General features: G+C 40.3%; 1 protein-coding gene and 1 long non-coding RNA gene across 21 annotated transcripts in view; one reads left to right on the top strand and one right to left on the bottom strand.

The window, feature by feature from the left end:
- Positions 1–20,166, top strand: part of LOC139551227 (disks large homolog 1-like) — a 279,300-nt gene that overhangs the window by 216,613 nt on the left and 42,521 nt on the right. For all 20 annotated transcript variants that reach the window (XM_071362713.1, XM_071362704.1, XM_071362706.1 and 17 more), the window contains 2 exons: positions 4,953–5,109; positions 6,468–6,570. In XM_071362713.1, coding sequence (XP_071218814.1) covers positions 4,953–5,109; positions 6,468–6,570 — 260 coding nt within the window. The remainder of the gene's footprint in view (positions 1–4,952; positions 5,110–6,467; positions 6,571–20,166) is intronic.
- Positions 15,241–16,205, bottom strand: LOC139551230 (uncharacterized). Its single transcript, XR_011670236.1, has 2 exons — positions 16,087–16,205; positions 15,241–15,992 (listed from the first exon to the last, which is right to left on the bottom strand). It is a non-coding gene; the product is annotated as an uncharacterized lncRNA (long non-coding RNA).

The raw sequence follows: 20,166 nt of genomic DNA, 5'->3' as shown, positions 1-20,166 counted from the left end.
CAAACAAAAGCATGGCATTTTTTTCTGTAATCGGTATTTTAAATCGGACAATGCAGTTTGATTACCAACATTCTAATCTTTTGAAGGATGTAAGACACTTGTATTTTCAAGAATGTTTAATGTTACGATGTTGTATTTTTAGTTTGTCGCTCTGAAATTTCCCCGGATGTTGTCAAATCGATCCCGTTGACAGGATCTCAGCCATAAGAAGTTTTTAAACACTAACTAGCTATTATTATTAGCTAGCAGTGGATAACTTAACTAGCTAAGCCTAAATGGTAGAAAGCATGCTAATGATACTAGAACTATGTGTAGCTAGAGTTTCTATGTTAAATTTGCATAAATTCCTCTTCTCTCCCACAGATTCACATAATGTCTCATACTCCAGGATGGGAAAATGCTTAACAAGAAAGAAACAGATGAGACCCTATCTTGTATTTGAAATAGTTAATCTGTTGTACATTTCTATTCTGACTTGTAATGTTAATAAATGGAGATAAACCAGGGGTGTCTTTATCTGAATTAGGTAGGCTACTCACTATACCAATGACAGGCTACAGATTTGAGTCAATGCAATTAAAATTGTTTTCCCAATGTTTCCTTCTATTCAATTACATGTTGTTCTTACTATGTATTGCATGTTTGAAGACATATGCTGTCATATGTTTGCAACTCATTAAATGGACAGAAAGTTTCCACTTTTAAGTTATATTTTCAGAAGTTATAAATGTTGGTAACTCATTTGTTAATGGTCAGTGTCACTTTAAAATAAGGTATAATTTTAGCAGTTATAAATGTTCATAGGTCTTTCACTTTAAAATATAGTATACCCTTAGTTTTTGTGACAAAACTATCAGTTGAAAATGCAATGGAAACACTGAATTTGAGATTTTTATTAGGTACATAAAAAAAGTAAGCGAAAAAGTACATTTTGTGTGCACTACGTCATCACGCACTGCTTTTTGTCTGCAAAAAGTCAATTTCGTGGAAACACTGCTGGTGGTAAAATGCACATATTTTCTTTATGCGGATTGTAGAGTGCTTGAAAATCTGTCGCCAATTGATTGGAAAATTAGCTACTGTCTCTCCCTTTTCCTCCCTTCTTTTTTCTCAATATAGGGAGGGGTTGTTTGGCATGCATGGCAAAGAGGGCCTCATTATGAGGGGAGCAAAATCAGAGGACATCACTCCAGCCCCTGAAAATAAAACTGAGTTGTATTCATTAGTGCACACCATAGTAAATTGTATCAAACCGTAATGAAAACATTTATTGGACATGTCAAGTCTATCTTCAGTTTGGTTCCTAATTAATACGACCCTGATCTGACAAGAGCATACAGCATGACCCAAAGTAGATAACCTCTAGTCTTTGGAATGCCAATAATGTTTAACAGATCTGTTGTGTATGGTGTAGTCACGACATAGTCAAGTTTTTGAACCATTTGACAGGTTTTTAGAAATGTTTGCAAAAGTATGTGTGTGTATATGTATATATATATTTTTTTAACATACCTTATTTACATAAGTTTTCAGACCCTTTGCTATGAGTCTCAAAATTGAGCTCAAGTGCATCCTGTTTCCATTGATCATACGAGCTAAATCTACCAGACAAGCTAAATCACTTCTACGCTCGCTTCGAGGCAAGCAACACTGAGGCATGCATGAGAGCATCAGCTGTTCCGGACGACTGTGATCACGCTCTCTGTAGCTGACGTGAGTAAGACCTTTAAACAGGTCAACATACACAAGGCTGCGGGGCCAGATGGATTACCAGGACGTGTGCGCCGGGCATGTGCTGACAAACGGGCAGGTGTCTTCACTGACATTTTCAACATGTCCCTGATTAAGTCTGTAATACCAACATGTTTCAAGCAGACCACCATAGTCCCTGTGCCCAAGAACACAAAGGCAACCTGCCCAAATGACTACAGACCCGTAGCACTCATGTCTGTAGCCAGGAAGTGCTTTGAAAGGTTGGTAATGGCTCACATCAACACCATTGTCCCAGAAACCCTAGACCCACTCTAATTTGCATACCGCCCAAACAGATCCACAGATGATGCAATCTCTATTGCACTCCACACTGCATTGCACTCCACACTGCCCTTTCCCACCTGGACAAAAGGAACACTTACGTGAGAATGCTATTCATTGACAACAGCTCAGCGTTCAACACCATAGTACCCTCTAAGCTCATCCCTAAGCTAAGGATCCTGGGACTAAACACCTCCCTCTGCAACTGGATCCTGGACTTCCTGACGGGCCACCCCAGGTGGTGAGGGTAGGTAGCAACACATCTACCACGCTGATCCTCAACACTGGAGCTCCCCAGGGGTGGGTGCTCAGTCCCCTCCTGTACTCCCTGTTCACCCACGACTGCATGGCAAGGCACGACTCCAACACCATCATTAAGTTTGCAGACGACACAACAGTGGTAGGCCTGATCACCGACAACGACGAGACAGCCTATAGGGAGGAAGTCAGAGACCCAAGAAGACTCGAGGCTGTAATCGCTGCCAAAGGTGCTTCATCAAAGTACTGAGTAAAGGGTCTGAATACTTATGTAAATGTAATATTTCCGTTTTTTATTTTTTATTATTATAAATGGGTAAAAAAAATATCCTGTTTTTGCTTTGTTGTTATGGGGTATTGTGCGTAGATTGATGAGGGAAAGAACAATTTATTCCGTTTTAGAACAAGTCTGTAACCTAACAAATTGGAAAAAGTCAAGGGGTCTGAATAATTCCGAAGGCACTGTACTTTTTTGTTGAGTAGTGTATATTCTTCAAGAATCAATTGGTATGTATAACTAATTTATAAGTGAAGAATTGGATGTAGCAACTGCAGATGGCCCCTTTTAACACTAGAACTGCTAAAGCAGTCATTTTGACTGCTCCTGAATAAAAAAAGTTGTTACTCTGCCATTTTTAAAGTCATGTTCCCTTCCGTTGGCTTTTCCTAAATAAGTCTATTTAACACACTGTCGGTGTTAAAATCTTAAAATCACAAACAGAACTGGAGTTATAACCAGTTTTAGGAGGGTATGTAATTTTTATAATGGTGTTCTCCCGTAGCTACTCCTTCCCCCGACAGTAGGGCCTTCTCCACTCCTTCCGACAGTTGAAAGTGCAGTGCCCAGCTGATGATCACCCCAATAATTGCATCAAAAATTAAACTAAACAATACCACAAATTTCACACACACAACATATTAAATAAATTATGTAAATTATGATGCAGAGAATGGGTGAGTTGATGAGCGAGTGGAAGCGAACAATCCATAATTGTGTAATTACCAATTGTGAATGAAGAACAGGGCGGGCCATTCTATTGTCTTGATCTGTTCTAATTATAATATCAAAGTGGAATGTATCCAAAAATCAGTCTCATTAGTCTACTCTGGCCTACTTGGAGTAGGCTACACAGTGAACGCGTGCGTAATTGTACATGCTGGCTTTCAATGTCTGGGAAAAGATCCACATCGGGCAGCTGGTGAGCAACTGCCAGAGAATGTGGTGATGAGGCTTGAGGCAAGGGGAGAAATGTGACCATGGACAATTGGCCGGCACCATGAACAAAGTGAGACGGGAGCTCCCTCTGCGCAAAAATAAGGCACCTGCACAGCGGTGCTGAAAAATGACAAGACAAAGGGGACTCAATAAAGAGAGAACCGGAGACTGTTATGCACTACAACTAAACAAAGGTCTGTCAGTGTGTCAAGCAAGTGAAAGTTACAAAGATTTGTGTCAACTGTTAGGACAAGGGATAACCGCTAAATTAAATCCAACTGATGCCGTTGTGTGAAGACGCACTGGCACGAGCTCGATTGCTGTCATATCGACACTTATATTCATTATATAGGCATTATTGCGTTTGTGCAGATTTTCACTTTATCAAGGCTACTTGCCGCTTATGTTTAGGCTAGTGATGTTTTCATATTTGACGAGACGTCTTGCTGACTGTGGGTGTTGGTAGTTGGGGTATTTGTTTTATTTTGTCATAAAAATAAGCTATTACCGTCTTCCAGCACTGAAGTTCTGTTTCATAGTTGTAACAGGCATTCCACAAACAAAATTGATTGAACAGATGATTTTGTTTGTTTTTGTTGTTACGTATAGCCTACAGTAACCTAAACGAATGAAATGTTAGAATGTTGCAGTCAGAATGACTTGAGGCCAAGTGGTTCTAGCGGTAAAAAATCAATGGGTAATATATAATAGTGATTGAAACAAGATTTAAGCATTTAAGAGATGAAGAACCATCCAGATTGTGCCTAAGTAATACATAGTAAAATGTCATCTCTCCAGCCTTGTATCCGCACATCACGAGAATTAACATGGCCATTTTCCCCCTAGTGGTTGTATATTAAAATGACATGTATTGGTTCAATAGTTCAAAATATTGATGTTATAGCGCAGTTATAATGACCCGTGCCCTTTTAGCTACAAAACAATATTTTCAGTGTCAAACAAATAGAAACTCGACAGCGTGGGAACTTTATTAATGTTTTATTCTGGAGACAAGGTGGGCCTTTGGTGTGTTTGTCGGGCAATGGCATGCTCCTTTGGGAGAGTTCTCTGGTCTACTCCTCAGAGAAAAACTTGTAGTAAAAGCTCATTGCAAAAATACCAATACAGTACCAATAATTGTTGGAATGCTTCCAATGAAATTGCCAGATTTACAGTATGTAGTGTGAGAGGGGTGAATCAAGCACTGTAGTAGCAATAGCAGTATTGTGTGTATTGTTTTGTAATATGTTAATATGATGTTGTTACTACTGTGACTGTTACTACACAGGTATAAGAGCATACTTAATATAAAATGTTACCTTTTGATGTTTTTGTTTTTTAATCTATGGACTTTACTACGAGGATTCACAACCACCACCATATTCCTTTGGAGAAATAATCTGACTGAGGACTTTGTCCATTATTCTTTGTCGTGTCTTCCCAGAGAGCCCAGGAAGGTGGTGCTCCACAGAGGGGCGACGGGCCTGGGCTTCAACATAGTGGGTGGAGAGGACGGAGAGGGCATCTTCATCTCCTTCATCCTGGCAGGGGGACCTGCAGATCTGTGTGGCGAGCTGAGGAAAGGAGACCGCCTCGTCTCTGTAAGGATAACCTGCCATAGACGCACAAGTGCACACTCATGCTGGCACTCGAGCACACACACACACACCGCCATACACTGTCTCTGTAAGAACATCTTCAAACACACTATTGCACTTACACACATGGGCACAGACATGCTACACTAACACACACAAAATGGAATGTGCAAATACAATCTTCAATCCATTCGCACAGATATTTCCATCATCGCCAGTCGTGTGTAAGTCACTGTACCCAGCGGGCCAAGCTCGTCGCAATGTCGTCATTACAACCAATTTCGCCTACTGGGTGTCAGGTTTTGGCCAGGACTGTTCAGGTTTTGGTCACTAGATGTCCCCATTGCACCTTTTTTGTACCTTTTGTTTTTTCCTTGCTCTAATTATTGTTTGCACCTGTGTGTCGTTCCCTTGTTAGTATTTAAACCCTGTGTGTTCCTCAGTTCTTTGCTCAGTGTTTGTATGTTAGCACCCAGCCCCAGCCTTGTTGTGAACATATATTTCTCTTATTGGATTTTCCAGAGGTTCTCTGGTTTAGTGCTTGTGTATTTTTGAGTAGTCTTTTGAGGTTTGTTTTTCCCTGCTGTTTTTACCACTTTGTGGAGTTTCTTTGTATTTTGGAGGATATCCATTTTGTGCCTCTTGGCTTTATTTTTGGACGTGGTGGATTTATATTCTTTGCCTGAAGATCTTGTCCTTTTATTAAACCACCATCTCTAGTACTGCTGAGTCTGCCTCATCTTCTGGGTTCTGCCGACTATTAGTGACTGTTTCTCTCACCGGGTCCTGACACTGGGGATAGTCAAAATGAGCTCCAGTCTTACCTGTTTGAACAGTTTTTTTAGTACCACTTGTGTCCCATTGTGTTTTTAATGCTCTGTGTTACACCCTATTCATGTTGTCTGCTGTATACAGTGCCTTCAGAAAGTATTCACAACCCTTGACTTTTTCCACATTTTGTTTGTTACAGCCTTTATATCAAATGTTTTTGTTTTTTTTTAAGTGTAAAAAATGTCTTAACACAATTTGAAAAATGTTCACTTTTTCATAGTTGGGTATTGTGTGTAGATGTGTGAGATTATTATTTTTTTTAATACATTTTGAATTCAGGCTACAATAAAACAATGTGAAATAAGTCAAGGGGTATGAATACTTTCTGAAGGCACTGATATTTTTCTTTTTAAGTTTAGCTTTTTTCTCCATTTGTCTGCTTTGCTACACTTGATCAGGTCGATATTGTAAAATATAATGTGTTCTCGAATACTTGCCTGGTTGACTAAAGTCTTGTGAGAGTGAGGTTGCTTGATTAGCATGAACATGAACCTGATGACTTGTCTCCTTTCTGCTTTTCCCGCTTGCAGGTGAACGGGGTGGACCTCCGCAGCGCCACTCACGAGCAGGCGGCGGCGGCACTGAAAAACGCTGGGCAGACTGTCACCATCGTGGCCCACTACAGACCAGAGGGTGAGTCATTATGTGATGTCATCAGCGGGGGGCATCACTGTCATGTTTTTCTTCGTATTTATACTTATGTATGCGGTTCTGAAGGTGTGAGTGTCACTGCTAGACTAGAGTCCGGGCCTCAAAGTAAGTTAACTCCTTTATTGCTCCCACTGAACACAACACTGGGGCATATTCAGGTAGTTCACACAGCTAGAGATGCAGCGTAATAAAGCAGACATGATTGTTTTACCATGTGGAGAAGCGCTCTCTGATTTCACTCGACTGACTGGGCATATTACTGCAGTGTGGCTAACTGCATCAGGAGTTGGACTACTATTGGATCAAACATCTGCTTTGATATACTAGTATGGTGCTCTTGTGTAATTGAATTACCACAGAAGATATCTGCTTATAGCAAGCTTCACGACATTCGATGAGAATTTGGTGAGAACAATTATAATCTAATGTCAGCAAGCTTGCTTTAAGCAGACATTTCCATATATGTATATCTACTGAGCCTTATTGCAAGCTTGAATGCCATATGTAATGTTTTACCAATGGCTGCTAAAACCACGTACGGCAAGTAATCACCTTGTGTTCTGTGGAGATGCTAAATAGCCTACTGTAAGCCAATTGTTATCTGCACTTACAGTACCAGTCCAAAAGTTTGGACACATGTACTCATTCAAGGGTTTTTCTTTATTTTGACTACTATGAAATAACACATATGGAATCATGTAGTAACCAAAAAAGTGTTAAACAAATCAAAATATATTTTATATATATTTTTGATGACAGCTTTGCACACTTGGCATTCTGTCAACCAGCTTCACCTGGAATGCTTTTCCAACAGTCTTTAAGGAGTTCCCACATATGCTGAGCATTTGTTTGCTACTTTTCCTTCACTCTGCGGTCCAACGCATCCCAAAACATCTCAATTGGGTTGAGGTCGGGTGATTGTGGAGGCCAGGTCATCTGATGCATTACTCCATCACTCCTTCTTGGTCAAATAGTCCTTACACAGCCTTGAGGTGTGTTGGGTCATTGTCCTGTTGAAAAACAAATGATAGTCCCACTAAGCACAAACCAGATGGTTTGACAAATCGCTGCAGAATGTTGTGGTAGCCTTGCTGGTTAAATGTGCCTTGAGTTCTAAATAAATCAGACAGTGTCACCAGCAACGCACCATCACACCTCCTCCACAGTGGGAACTACATATGTAGAAATCGTCCGTTCACCTACTCTGTGTCTCACAAAGACACGGCGGTTGGAACCAAAAATCTCAAATTTGGACTCATCAGACCAAAGGACAGATTTCCACTGGTAAAATGTCCATTGCTTGTGTTTCTTGGCACAAGCAAATCTCTTCTTCTTATTGGTATCCTTTAGTAGTGGTTTCTTTGCAGCAATTCTCCCATGAAGGCCTGATTCACGCAGTCTCCTCTAAACAGTTGATGTTGAGATGTGTCTGTTACTTGAACTCTGTGGAACATTTATTTGGGCAGCAATTTCTCAGGCTGGTAACTCTAATGAACTTTTCCTCTGCAGGAGAGGTAACTCTGGGTATTCCTTTCCTGTGGCGGTCCTATTGAGAGCCAGTTTCATCATAGCGCTTGATGGATTTTGTGACTGCACTTGAAGAAACTTTCAAAGTTCTTGAGATTTTCCGGATTGACTGACCTTCATGTCTGATATGGACTGTCGTTTCTCTTTGCTTGTTTGAGCTGTTCTTGCATAACAAAATAGGGCTATCTTCTGTCTACCACCGCTACCTTGTCACAACACAACTGATTGGTTCAAATGCATTAATAAGGAAAGAAATTCCACAAATTAACTTTCAACAAGGCACACCTGTTAATTGAACTGCATTCCAGGGGACTACCTCATGAAGCTGGTTGAGAGAATGCCAAGAATGTGCAAGCTTTCATCAAAGCAAAGGGTGGCTACTTTGGAGAATATAAAATATGTTTTGATTTGTTTAACAGTTGTTTTATTACAATATGATTCCATTTGTGTTATTTCATAGTTTTGATGTCTACACTATTATTCTACAATGTAGAAAATAGTAAAACTAAAGAAAAGCCCTTGAATGAGTAGGTGTGTCCAAACTTTTGACTGGTACTGTACATGGGTTACATCATGCTCTGTTACTCTGCAGATTTTATTTTTATTTTTATTTTTCCGTTATTTTACCAGGTAAGTTGACTGAGAACACGTTCTCATTTGCAGCAACGACCTGGGGAATAGTTACAGGGGAGAGGAGGGGGATGAATGAGCCAATTGTAAACTGGGGATTATTAGGTGACCGTGATGGTTGAGGGCCAGATTGGGAATTTAACCAGGACACCGGGGTTAACACCCCTACTCTTACGACAAGTGCCATGGGATCTTTAATGACCTCAGAGAGTCAGGACACCCGTTTAACATCCCATCCGAAAGATGGCACCCTACACAGAGCAGTGTCCCCAATCACTCCCCTGGGGCATTGGGATCTTTGTTTAGACCAGAGGAAAGAGTGCCTCCTACTGGCCCTCCAACACCACTTCCAGCAGCATCTGGTCTCCCATCCAGGGACTGACCAGGACCAACCCTGCTTAGCTTCAGAAGCAAGCCAGCAGTGGTATGCAGGGTGGTATGCTGCTGGCAGCATGTGATGTGTTTGTGATGCCACTGAATGAGAACTCATTAATTAAAACTGGATCGATAGAAATGCTATTGATGCAAATATTTCAGAGGACATGGTTGGAACATGACTCAGGGTTGAGAGAGGGAGAGATGGGGAATAGAAAGATAGAAGGATAGATGGGAAATAAAAAATTATATTTGAGAGGACAGGGGCTACTAAGAGGGGTTGAATTATTGAGTGGGGGTTTTCAGAGAAAGAGCTAACTCTGCAAATATTAACTCTGCTGGTTAATTTGAAAAGTCATAGTCAATCGATCAATAATATAATAATACTTTTAGCAAAAATGTACAATATGTAGAAAAACTATGAGAATAGAAAGGTTCAGAACCTTTGTGAAACATCACAGCACAGTTGAAAATATATGGCAATTAAAAATAAAAAATGGATGGTGTTAAGACTTCAAAGACATTAAGAAGGAAAGAAGAAAAAAGGAAACACCTGTTAATTGAAATGCATTCTAGGTGACTACCTCATGAAGCTGGTTGAGAGAATGCCAAGATTGTGCAAAGCTTTCATCAAAGCAAAGGGTGGCTACTTTGAAGAATCTAAAATCTAAAATATATTTTGATTTGTTTAACACTTTTTTGTTTACTACATGATATTGATTACTACATGATTCCATTTAGTAGTTGCATAGTTTATGTTAAGAGATAGATTGGGAGGGGTAGAAGGGAGATGAAGGGTGGGGCAAAAAAACTACGAGGTAACTAAGGTAAAATATACTGTGTCTGTAAAATGTTTAGAACGTTTGTGAAACAGCACAGTTAAAAATATAAGGCAAATAGAAATCAATCTGGATGGTCTTCAGAGATAGATGGGAGGGGTTGAGGGTAGATGGAGGATGGGATTAAAAACAAACAAAAGATAACTATTGTAAAATACAGTCATTGCCAAAGGTTTTGAGAATGACACAAATATTAATTTTCACAAAGTCTGCTGCCTCACTTTGTATGATGGCAATTTGCATACACTCCAGAATGTTATGAAGAGTGATCAGATGAATTGCAATTAATTGCAAAGTCCCTATTTGCCATGCAAATGAACTGGATCCCCCAAAAAACATGTCCATTGCGTTTCAGCCCTACCACAAAAGGACCAGCTGACATCATGTCAGTGATTCTCTCGTTAACACAAGTTGTGAGTGTTGACGAGGACAAGGCTGGAGATCACTCTGTCATGCTGATTGAGTTCAAATAACAAACTGGAAGCTTCAAAAGGAGGGTGGTGCTTCGAATCATTGTTCTTCCTCTGTCAACCATGGTTACCCGCAAGGAAACACGTGCCGTCATCATTGCTTTGCACAAAAAGGGCTTCACAGGCAAGGATATTGCTGCCAGTAAGATTGCACCTAAATCAACCATTTATCGGATCATCAAGAACTTCAAGGAGAGCGGTTCAATTGTTGTGAAGAAGGCTTCAGGGCACCCAAGAAAGTCCAGCAAGCGCCAGGACCGTCTCCTAAAGTTTATTCAGCTGCGGGATCGGGGCACCACCACTACAGAGCTTGCTCAGGAATGGCAGCAGGCAGGTGTGAGTGCTTCTGCACGCACAGTGAGGCGAAGATTTTTGGAGGATGGCCTGGTGTCAAGAAACGCAGCAAAGAGCCACTTCTCTCCAGGAAAAAAATCAGGGACAGACTGATATTCTGCAAAAGGTAACAGGATTGGACTGCTGAGGACTGGGGTAAAGTCATTTTCTCTGATGAATCCCCTTTCTGGTTGTTTGGGGCATCCGGAAAAAAGCTTGTCAGGAGAAGACAAGGTGAGCGCTACCATCAGTCCTGTGTCATGCCAACAGTAAAGCATCCTGAGACCATTCATGTGTGGGGTTGCTTCTCAGCCAAGGGAGTGGGCTCACTCACAATTTTGCCTAAGAACACAGCCATGAATAAAGAATGGTACCAACACATCCTCCGAGAGCAACTTCTCCCAGCCATCCAGGAACAGTTTAGTGACGAACAATGCCTTTTCCAGCATGATGGAGCACCTTGCCATAAGGCAAAGTGATATGTTTTGGGTCCATGGTCAGGAAACATCCCCAGACCTTAATCCCATTGAGAACTTGTGGTCAATCCTCAAGAGGCGGGTGGACAAACAAAAACCCACAAATTCTGACAAACTCCAAGCATTGATTATGCAAGAATAGGCTGCCATTAGTCAGGATGTGGCCCAGAAGTTATTTGACAGCATGCCAGAGCGGGTTGCAGAGGTCTTGAAAAAGAAGGGTCAACACTGCAAATATTGACTCTTTGCATCAACTTCATGTAATTGTCAATAAAAGCCTTTGACACTTATGAAATGCTTGTAATTATACTTCAGTATTCCATAGTAACATCTAACAAAAATATCTAAAGACACTGAAGCAGCAAACTTTGTGAAAATTAATACTTGTCATTTTCAAAACTTTTGTCCACGACTGTATATTTATTCCGTAAAATGTATATAGTATGTACAGTATAAGCTGGAAGTAGAGGCCGAAGTGGTGTTGTCCATTAGTTTACTCAAATTAGGGGAGGGGTGGTAGGGTTAAGGGAAAATCATAAAGGAAAATATATACAGTGGGGAGAACAAGTATTTGATACACTGCCGATTTTGCAGGTTTTCCTACTTACAAAGCATGTAGAGGTCTGTAATTTTTATCATAGGTACACTTCAACTGTGAGAGACGGAATCTAAAACAAAAATCCAGAAAATCACATTGTATGATTTTTAAATAATTAATTTGCATTTTATTGCATGACATAAGTATTTGATCACCTACCAACCAGTAAGAATTCCGGCTCTCACAGACCTGTTAGTTTTTCTTTAAGAAGCCCTCCTGTTCTCCACTCATTACCTGTATTAACTGCACCTGTTTGAACTCGTTACCTGTATAAAAGACACCTGTCCACACACAATCAAACAGATTCCAACCTCTCCACAATGGCCAAGACCAGAGAGCTGTGTAAGGACATCAGGGATAAAATTGTAGACCTGCACAAGGCTGGGATGGGCTACAGGACAATAGGCAAGCAGCTTGGTGAGAAGGAAACAACTGTTGGCGCAATTATTAGAAAATGGAAGAAGTTCAAGATGACGGTCAATCACCCTCGGTCTGGGGCTCCATGCAAGATTTCACCTCGTGGGGCATCAATGATCATGAGGAAGGTGAGGGATCAGCCCAGAACTACACGGCAGGACCTGGTCAATGACCTGAAGAGAGCTGGGACCACAGTCTCAAAGAAAACCATTAGTAACACACTACGCCGTCATGGATTAAAATCCTGCAGCGCACACAAGGTCCCCCTGCTTAAGCCAGTGCATGTCCAGGCCTGTCTGAAGTTTGCCAATGACCATCTGGATGATCCAGAGGAGGAATGGGAGAAGGTCATGTGGTCTGATGAGACAAAAATAGAGCTTTTTGGTCTAACTCCACTCGCCGTGTTTGGAGGAAGAAGAAGTATGAGTACAACCCCAAGAACACCATCCCAACCGTGAAGCATGGAGGTGGAAACATCATTCTTTGGGGATGCTTTTCTGCAAAGGGGACAGGACGACTGCACCGTATTGAGGGGAGGATGGATGGGGCCATGTATCGCGAGATCTTGGCCAACAACCTCCTTCCCTCAGTAAGAGCATTGAAGATGGGTCGTGGCTGGGTCTTCCAGCATGACAACGACACGAAGCACACAGCCATGGCAACTAAGGAGTGGCTCCGTAAGAAGCATCTCAAGGTCCTGGAGTGGCCTAGCCAGTCTCCAGACCTGAACCCAATAGAAAATCTTTGGAGGGAGCTGAAAGTCCGTATTGCCCAGCGACAGCCCCGAAACCTGAAGGATCTGGAGAAGATCTGTAGGGAGGAGTGGGCCAAAATCCCTGCTGCAGTGTGTGCAAACCTAGTCAAGAACTACAGGAAACGTATGATCTCTGTAATTGCAAACAAAGGTTTCTGTACCAAATATTAAGTTCTGCTTTTCTGATGTATCAAATACTTATGTCATGCAATAAAATGCAAATTAATTACTTAAAAATCATACAATGTGATTTTCTGGATTTTTGTTTTAGATTCCGTCTCTCATAGTTGAAGTGTACCTATGATAAAAATTACAGACCTCTACATGCTTTGTAAGTAGGAAAACCTGCAAAATCGGCAGTGTATCAAATACTTGTTCTCCCCACTGTATTTTTCATATTATATATATATGTATATATATATATACACAGACGGACAGTATATACGCTACCGTTCAAAAGTTGAGTCAAAAACAAGAAATGTCCTTGTTTTTGAAAGAATAGCACATTTTTTAGTCATTAAAATAACATCAAATTGATCAGAAATACAGTGTAAACATTGTTAATGTTGTAAATGACTATTGTAGCTGGAAACGGCTGATTTTTAATGGAATATCTACGTAGGCGTACAGAGGCCGATTATCAGCAACTATCACTCCTGTGTTCCAATGGCACGTTGTGTTAGCTAAGTGATAAACTTGGATTAGCTAACAAAATGTGCCATTGGAACACAGGAGTGATGGTAGTGTATATATGTATATATATAAATATATGTATATATATATATATATATATATATATATATATATATATATATATATATATATATATATATACACATACATACATATATACATACATATATATATGTATATATACAAAGAAATATATGGGTGATTGGAAATGATGCAGACAATTCTATTGATGGAAGCTACAATCTATCTGCAATATTAAAGCTGATCTCCTCCCCACCCCGCTGTTCTACTGTATCTCTTGGCTCGAGCTGGTTTAGTCAAGGCTCTGCTTCACACACTGCTAGGACCATGGACTACACCAACTATCAGGAGTAGAATTAGTTAGCAATCGGAGTCATAGCCTTGTCCCCCCCTCCGGCCTCACTTGGAATGTTCCAGGGAGCATTATGTAAGTACTAAATAACATCAAGGAGGAACAGAGAAAAGATACAAATTAGTTATGTTATTATTGACATAGTGTTAAGAAGTCATACTGTGCTTTAGTAGTTAGCAGTGCAGTTTATGCGCGAAAGAGTCTGGGTTTGAGTTTTTTATTTTTTTTATTTATTGTTGCAGTGTTTTATGAATGAATTAGCTTTTGGATTGATTATATTGATTTTGTTTTGGTGTAATCTCAATCTGAAAATAAATGCTATAAATGAGGCATTTCTTGTTGGGGGTTTTGGAGAAGGTACAGGGTTTATTGCATTACAGGGAGTGTCTTCCACCTTATGTTTGTCTCTTTCTAGACCTGGGGCCTGTTGCACAAAACTAGGATAAGGGATTAAGCCAGGATATCTTGGTGATCCTGGCTCAATTGATCCGTAATCCGGTTGCACTAAAGATGGATAGGGGGCAGGAGGATATGTTATGGTATAAATTACCATGGAGATTTATTCTGTGGAGCTAGCCTGCTCCAGACCAGGCTAAATTCCAGGATCTATTTAATCTCATCCCTAATGTCAGTCAGCAGTCACCACAAATGGAAACCAATAGTTATTTCACTGCTCACTATACATTGTTATCACATATAACTAGACCCACTGTTATTATTTAAACGTTTGTGATCATTAATTTCAATGATTTTGGATAAAAAATGATTTTTAGATGATGTTGCTATCATTAGATAATTTACAGTTTCCCATAGACTATAAGGCTATATATAAAATGATAGAATATTAGGGCCACAGAGGGGAAAAAAACACAAGTCATAATATTGTAACCAGTTGTTTTAAAGGAGGACAGTTGTTAAAATGACAGATGTGGGGCATTTCGTGAAATTGTACTTCAGTATGGTTTCATAAACAAAGACATGCTGATGTGCCAGAATATTAAGTATCACATTGTCATAAGTATCAAAACTGTAAAAACAATATGTAGCTTTTCTGCAGAAAGAACCAGCCTCATAAATGTATGACTTTATCCTTTTTCTTCAGTGTGGCCCTAGTACTCTGTCATATAAACAAATACACATTCCATATGAATATAAAAACACAATGTGTAACATTATGTTCCTTTATTGAATAAGGACAAAACAAAGCAGGTAAACCATCAGCTCCTTTCGAAACTGAAGTCACAGTGACTCTACAAGATGGAAAGCACAGAATCCAAGCATATTATACAAAATGATACATACACATTCAAAGGTCTGTATATAACACACCCTGCATGTCTGCACACTAAAATAAATGCAGGACAAATCCATACACATCAACTGAACAGACAAATGAATGGATGCAGTAGCCTCCCTGCAGCCTTGTATTACACACAGTATACCGCACAAACATCATAAGAGGCCAAATTCGTCAAAAAACGAACCCAAAAAAAACCAAATTCCTCTGCCACCGCAGGACATATTTAACCAAAATTGAAAGCACACATACTAACTAAAATAATTCAACACATATTGGTCCCTCAGCAGCCGACCACTGTCGTCATCAGGGAAGATTGCCGGATTGTCCCAGTCCATGGCTGGTGGCACTCTGGGGGCCCTCTCCTTCCTCAGGCAGGCCACATTGTGGAGGACAGCACAAGCCACAGTAATATCACATGCCCTAACAGGGCTGACCCTTAATTTGTGAAGGCAGTGAAAGCGTGCCTTCAGGAGGCCAAAGGTCATTTCAACTCTGGCCCTGGTCCTGGCATGGGCATGGTTGTAGGCCTGCTGTGCTTCCTGGGGGTCTGTGAAAGGTGTCAGGAGAAAAGGCTGGCAGCCATACCCCCTGTCTCCCAGCAACACACCAGAGAATTCACCTGTCAACACAAAATCTCATCATTACTACCTCATAAACACAGTGATATTCTTGACACAGCCATGATGGTTATAAATAGGGGTTGTGTGGCTTACCTTGTGATAGGCACTGATAGATTTCAGAGGCCCGAAAGATTCTGGAGTCATGGACTGAGCCAGGCCATTTTGCCACAACATTGCTGATCACACAGTCAGCATTGCAGACCATCTGAAATCATAAGATGAGGAATATTACACCAATCAATGCACATCACTGGCAATGCAGAGTGTTCGTCAATGGACAATATCAAAAAATGTATCATAGCTTTATACAGTGTGATGGAGTTACTTTACACAATTTCACTCATATCTGCAGTGCATTTCAATTAAAAATTTAACCGTTTCATAATTACAGTACAACTGCATTTTTGGAGATGTGAATTAAATATTTGAATTGTAATTGTGATGTTTCAGCGGAGCGGTGAGTGTGTAATTGTGCACTACTTACGCATTCAGGCGGTCTGCAATACTTTGCCACGCTTTTTCTCTTTGCTTTATCACTGTGGCGGTGTTGCCTTTCTTCTTAATTATATATTTTACCTCCTCGTATGCCTCCATGAGGATTTGTGCTTCCGACGGGGAAAAGTACGCGGCTCTAGTTGCCATGGTAAATCAGTTAATCTGTGATCTGTGGCGGGGTCTATTTGAGTGAGCCGTGAGCGCGCGCCTATCCAGGATTGGTTTCACCTGGCTTAATGAATCCGTGTCTGCTCATCCTGGCTTGGTCTTTGTGCAACCAATTAAGCCTGGACGCACATGTTTTGGCTTCATTGAGCTCAGCTGAGTCATTTATCCCGGATGTCTTAATTCTACTTTTGTGCAACAGGCCCCTGGGTTCAAATACTATTTGAAATCATGTCAAATACTTAAGCTGGGCCTGATTGAGCTTGCATGGCGCAATGGAACCAGTTGAATAGTCGCAAAACGGCAAACCCCGCCCACATGGCACTCCAGACAGGCTAAAGCAAATGCTAAACGTTTTGAAAGATTTCAAATAGTATTTGAACCCAGGTCTGTCTTTTCTTATCCATATTATAATGGTGCATTATTACATTACAAACCAATCTCCTTCATGATAAGTGAGTCCATTATACGGTTGGAAAGTGGGTAATGTCACGTTACAAATGGTAAAATGTAACAGTTGCTTACTAACGGAACTGCTTTCCAACTGTGAACCTGCGGATCTTTGTCAAATATAATGACTTTCTAATTAATCTCCCACCAGACAGACCTAGGTTCATACACTATTTGAAATCATTTTAATTCTTTGACCGTTTGCCTTAGCCTGCCTGGAGTGCCAGGTGGGCAGGGTTTGCACTTGTCAATTGGTTCCATTGCAACAGGCAAGCTCAATCAAACACAGCTGGTGTATTTGTATTGATTTAGAATAGTATCTGAACCCTGGTCTGTTTCCAACCATGAGCGCATTCAGTGGAGTGCAACGTCACAATGTGTTAGAAATACACTGTGTAGAACATACTTGTTTTTCTGTTATGTAGAATAGGGAACCATGTCAGCTCTTTGCATGGTATTTGTAACTGCAACATCAGGCCTTCTTGAATGTCTTTATCCTGATGGGACTTGTTATGACATCACGTGAATCCCATATCATATTTCCACGGGAGGTTTTGTGGTCACTTTTTCCACTTGCAGTGAAACGGGATCCGCAGTTTAAGATGACATTCCATTGCTGAGCACAACGGTCCACTCAAGCTAAATGGGGGAGATTTCACCCTGCCATTCCCTCAATGTCATTTAAGAACTAGTATGCACTTCAATGCATTCCCCTTTTATTGTATATTTTCATGTTTACTTAAAAAAATAAAACAATGAATAGCTCAGCTGATCTACAGTATTTTGTCTACCTTCATTGTTTAAGATATTTTGCTTTCTCTGGCCATGATTGCCAAAACTATTGTTAATACATACAGTAGATGCGGAAAAGTTCATTGATTCAACTGACTTGAGGGTTTATTTTTAGTCTAGGTGTAAGGAAATGCTGATGAATGCAATAAACATTGTAAGATGTGATCGATATGTCTCAACTTGAAGTTCAAAGTAAATGTGTTATGGAGATTATGAGATGGACCTTGCCCCTGACACAATTTTTTATGTATTGTTAGTTTCGCTCTTGTTTTTTCTAAACGGAATGTATACGTCAGGTAAGCGCTCCCTTTATCACCTACCTGCACATGTACAGTGGGATCTGAAATTATTGACACCCTTGATAAAGATGACCAAAAATGACTGTTAAAAAATAAAAATCGAATATTGAGCTATATTGTATGCTCACAAAAAATGGGAAATTATATTATTTTTTACTTATACAATTGCACAGAGAAGTAAGTCATACTTTTTCTCTCAAAAGGGTAGTGGTCAAAATTATTGACACCCCTGTGTTCAATACCTTTTAATACCTCACCTCGCGAGGATAACGGCACTGGGCCTTTTTCTAAAATGTTTTATGAAAACATTGGGAGTGATCTTAGACCATTCCTCCTCCATATAGAATTTTTCCAGATCCTTGATATCATTTGTCTGTGCTTATGGACTGCCCTCTTCAATTCAAGCTATAGATTTTAAATGGTGTTAAAGTCCGGAGACTGAGATGGCCATTGCAAAATGTTGATTTTGTGGTCAATTAACAATTTCTTTGTGGATTTTGATGTGTGCTTGGGGTTATTGTTTTGCTGGAAGATCCACTTTTGGACAAGTCTCAGCCTCCTGGCACAGGCAAACAGATTATTGCCTAAAATGTCCTTTTACTGGGTAAAGTCCAGGACCAGTGGAAGCAAAATAGCCCCATAACATTAAAGACCCACCACCATATTTTACACTAGGTGTGGGGTTCTTTCAAAGCAAAACCCACCACTGGTGTGCATCACCAAATACCTTTATGTCATCCAACAAATGTAAACACCTGGGGTGTCATTTATCAATATTGCGTAAAAACTATTCTAACGTACTACTTACTAACGGAATTTAGAATGGTCGTACGCATAGAAAAAGTGTGATTTATCAAACAATCCTACGAGCGTCATATGCACACCGGTAGGAGATAACATTGATAAATACCAATTGTTCATGTGCTCGTGCATGACTTTGATGTTTGCATTTCAAAACTACTCTAATTAACCATATCGTCAAAATCATCCCTTTAAAGCCGTGTGGAAAATACAACACCGTACCCCACGAAACCAAAAAAAGCGAAGGAAAAAACTTTCAGAGACTGGAAGAGGTGCTAGTGTCAGAGATTGAGTACAGCCAAAAGGTTTTATTTGGCTTGCTCAGTTGTGGCTTGACCAGTAAAAATAAAAACATTGCTATGAAGAGAGGAGCATTAGGACAATTTAAGTTGCTTTAGCAATGGAAAATATACTTCAAATGTGTAGGCAACACTCACCAACAACACTCACCAACAAGCCATCCATCCTCAACAGCTTTTCAAAATCTTTCAAAACCTATAGGCTAACATTGCTGTTCTGTAGAATGAAAGAGTTGTGCGTTCCACTTTGCCACCATACCACCACATTCAGCAGGGTCTATTGCGCATCACATAACCTATCACCTGCACATAAATAGTGGAAGCCTTTTTCTGTTCACATAGTTGAAATCATTTTGGGATGGTAATTTTTTGCGATGTGGGTGCTGTCTATTGTTCTGTTCTTATTTGGGAACCCAAAGAAACCCCTATTGACTTCAACCTGTTGTTGTAAATTGTATGTAACTGGTCGCTTTGCTAATGATTACATTGACTCATCGAGAGCTGTGACATGCCAATCGGCAAACTCCCGCTGAAAAGTGCCCGTTGCCAAAAACCAGAGGGTGGAGAGTATTTGGATGTGCTCCGGAATGGCATGTGTTTACCTTTTTAAAGTAGGTTCTCTGCGAAATGGATTGCGTTCCAAATCTTCTAACAGAGCAGGATCAGATCAATCAATTTTCCATTATCTCAGTTTTTATAGTATTTCAACAATGGTTTCACCCTCACACGTACCTCTAATTTAACAAATTACTGTACTTTATATGGATTATTATCGTAACAAATGCACTGGAGGTCAAATTATGGGGTCATGGCTGTGAGTGAATTTACGCACACTCTCAATCAAACATTCTTATTGATGAATCTCACACTTT

Source organism: Salvelinus alpinus, chromosome 23 (genome assembly GCF_045679555.1).
Source record: "Salvelinus alpinus chromosome 23, SLU_Salpinus.1, whole genome shotgun sequence".
Lineage (NCBI taxonomy): Eukaryota > Metazoa > Chordata > Actinopteri > Salmoniformes > Salmonidae > Salvelinus > Salvelinus alpinus.
The sequence above is the reverse complement of the archived record's forward strand: the minus strand, read 5'-3'. Positions and strand labels throughout refer to the sequence as shown.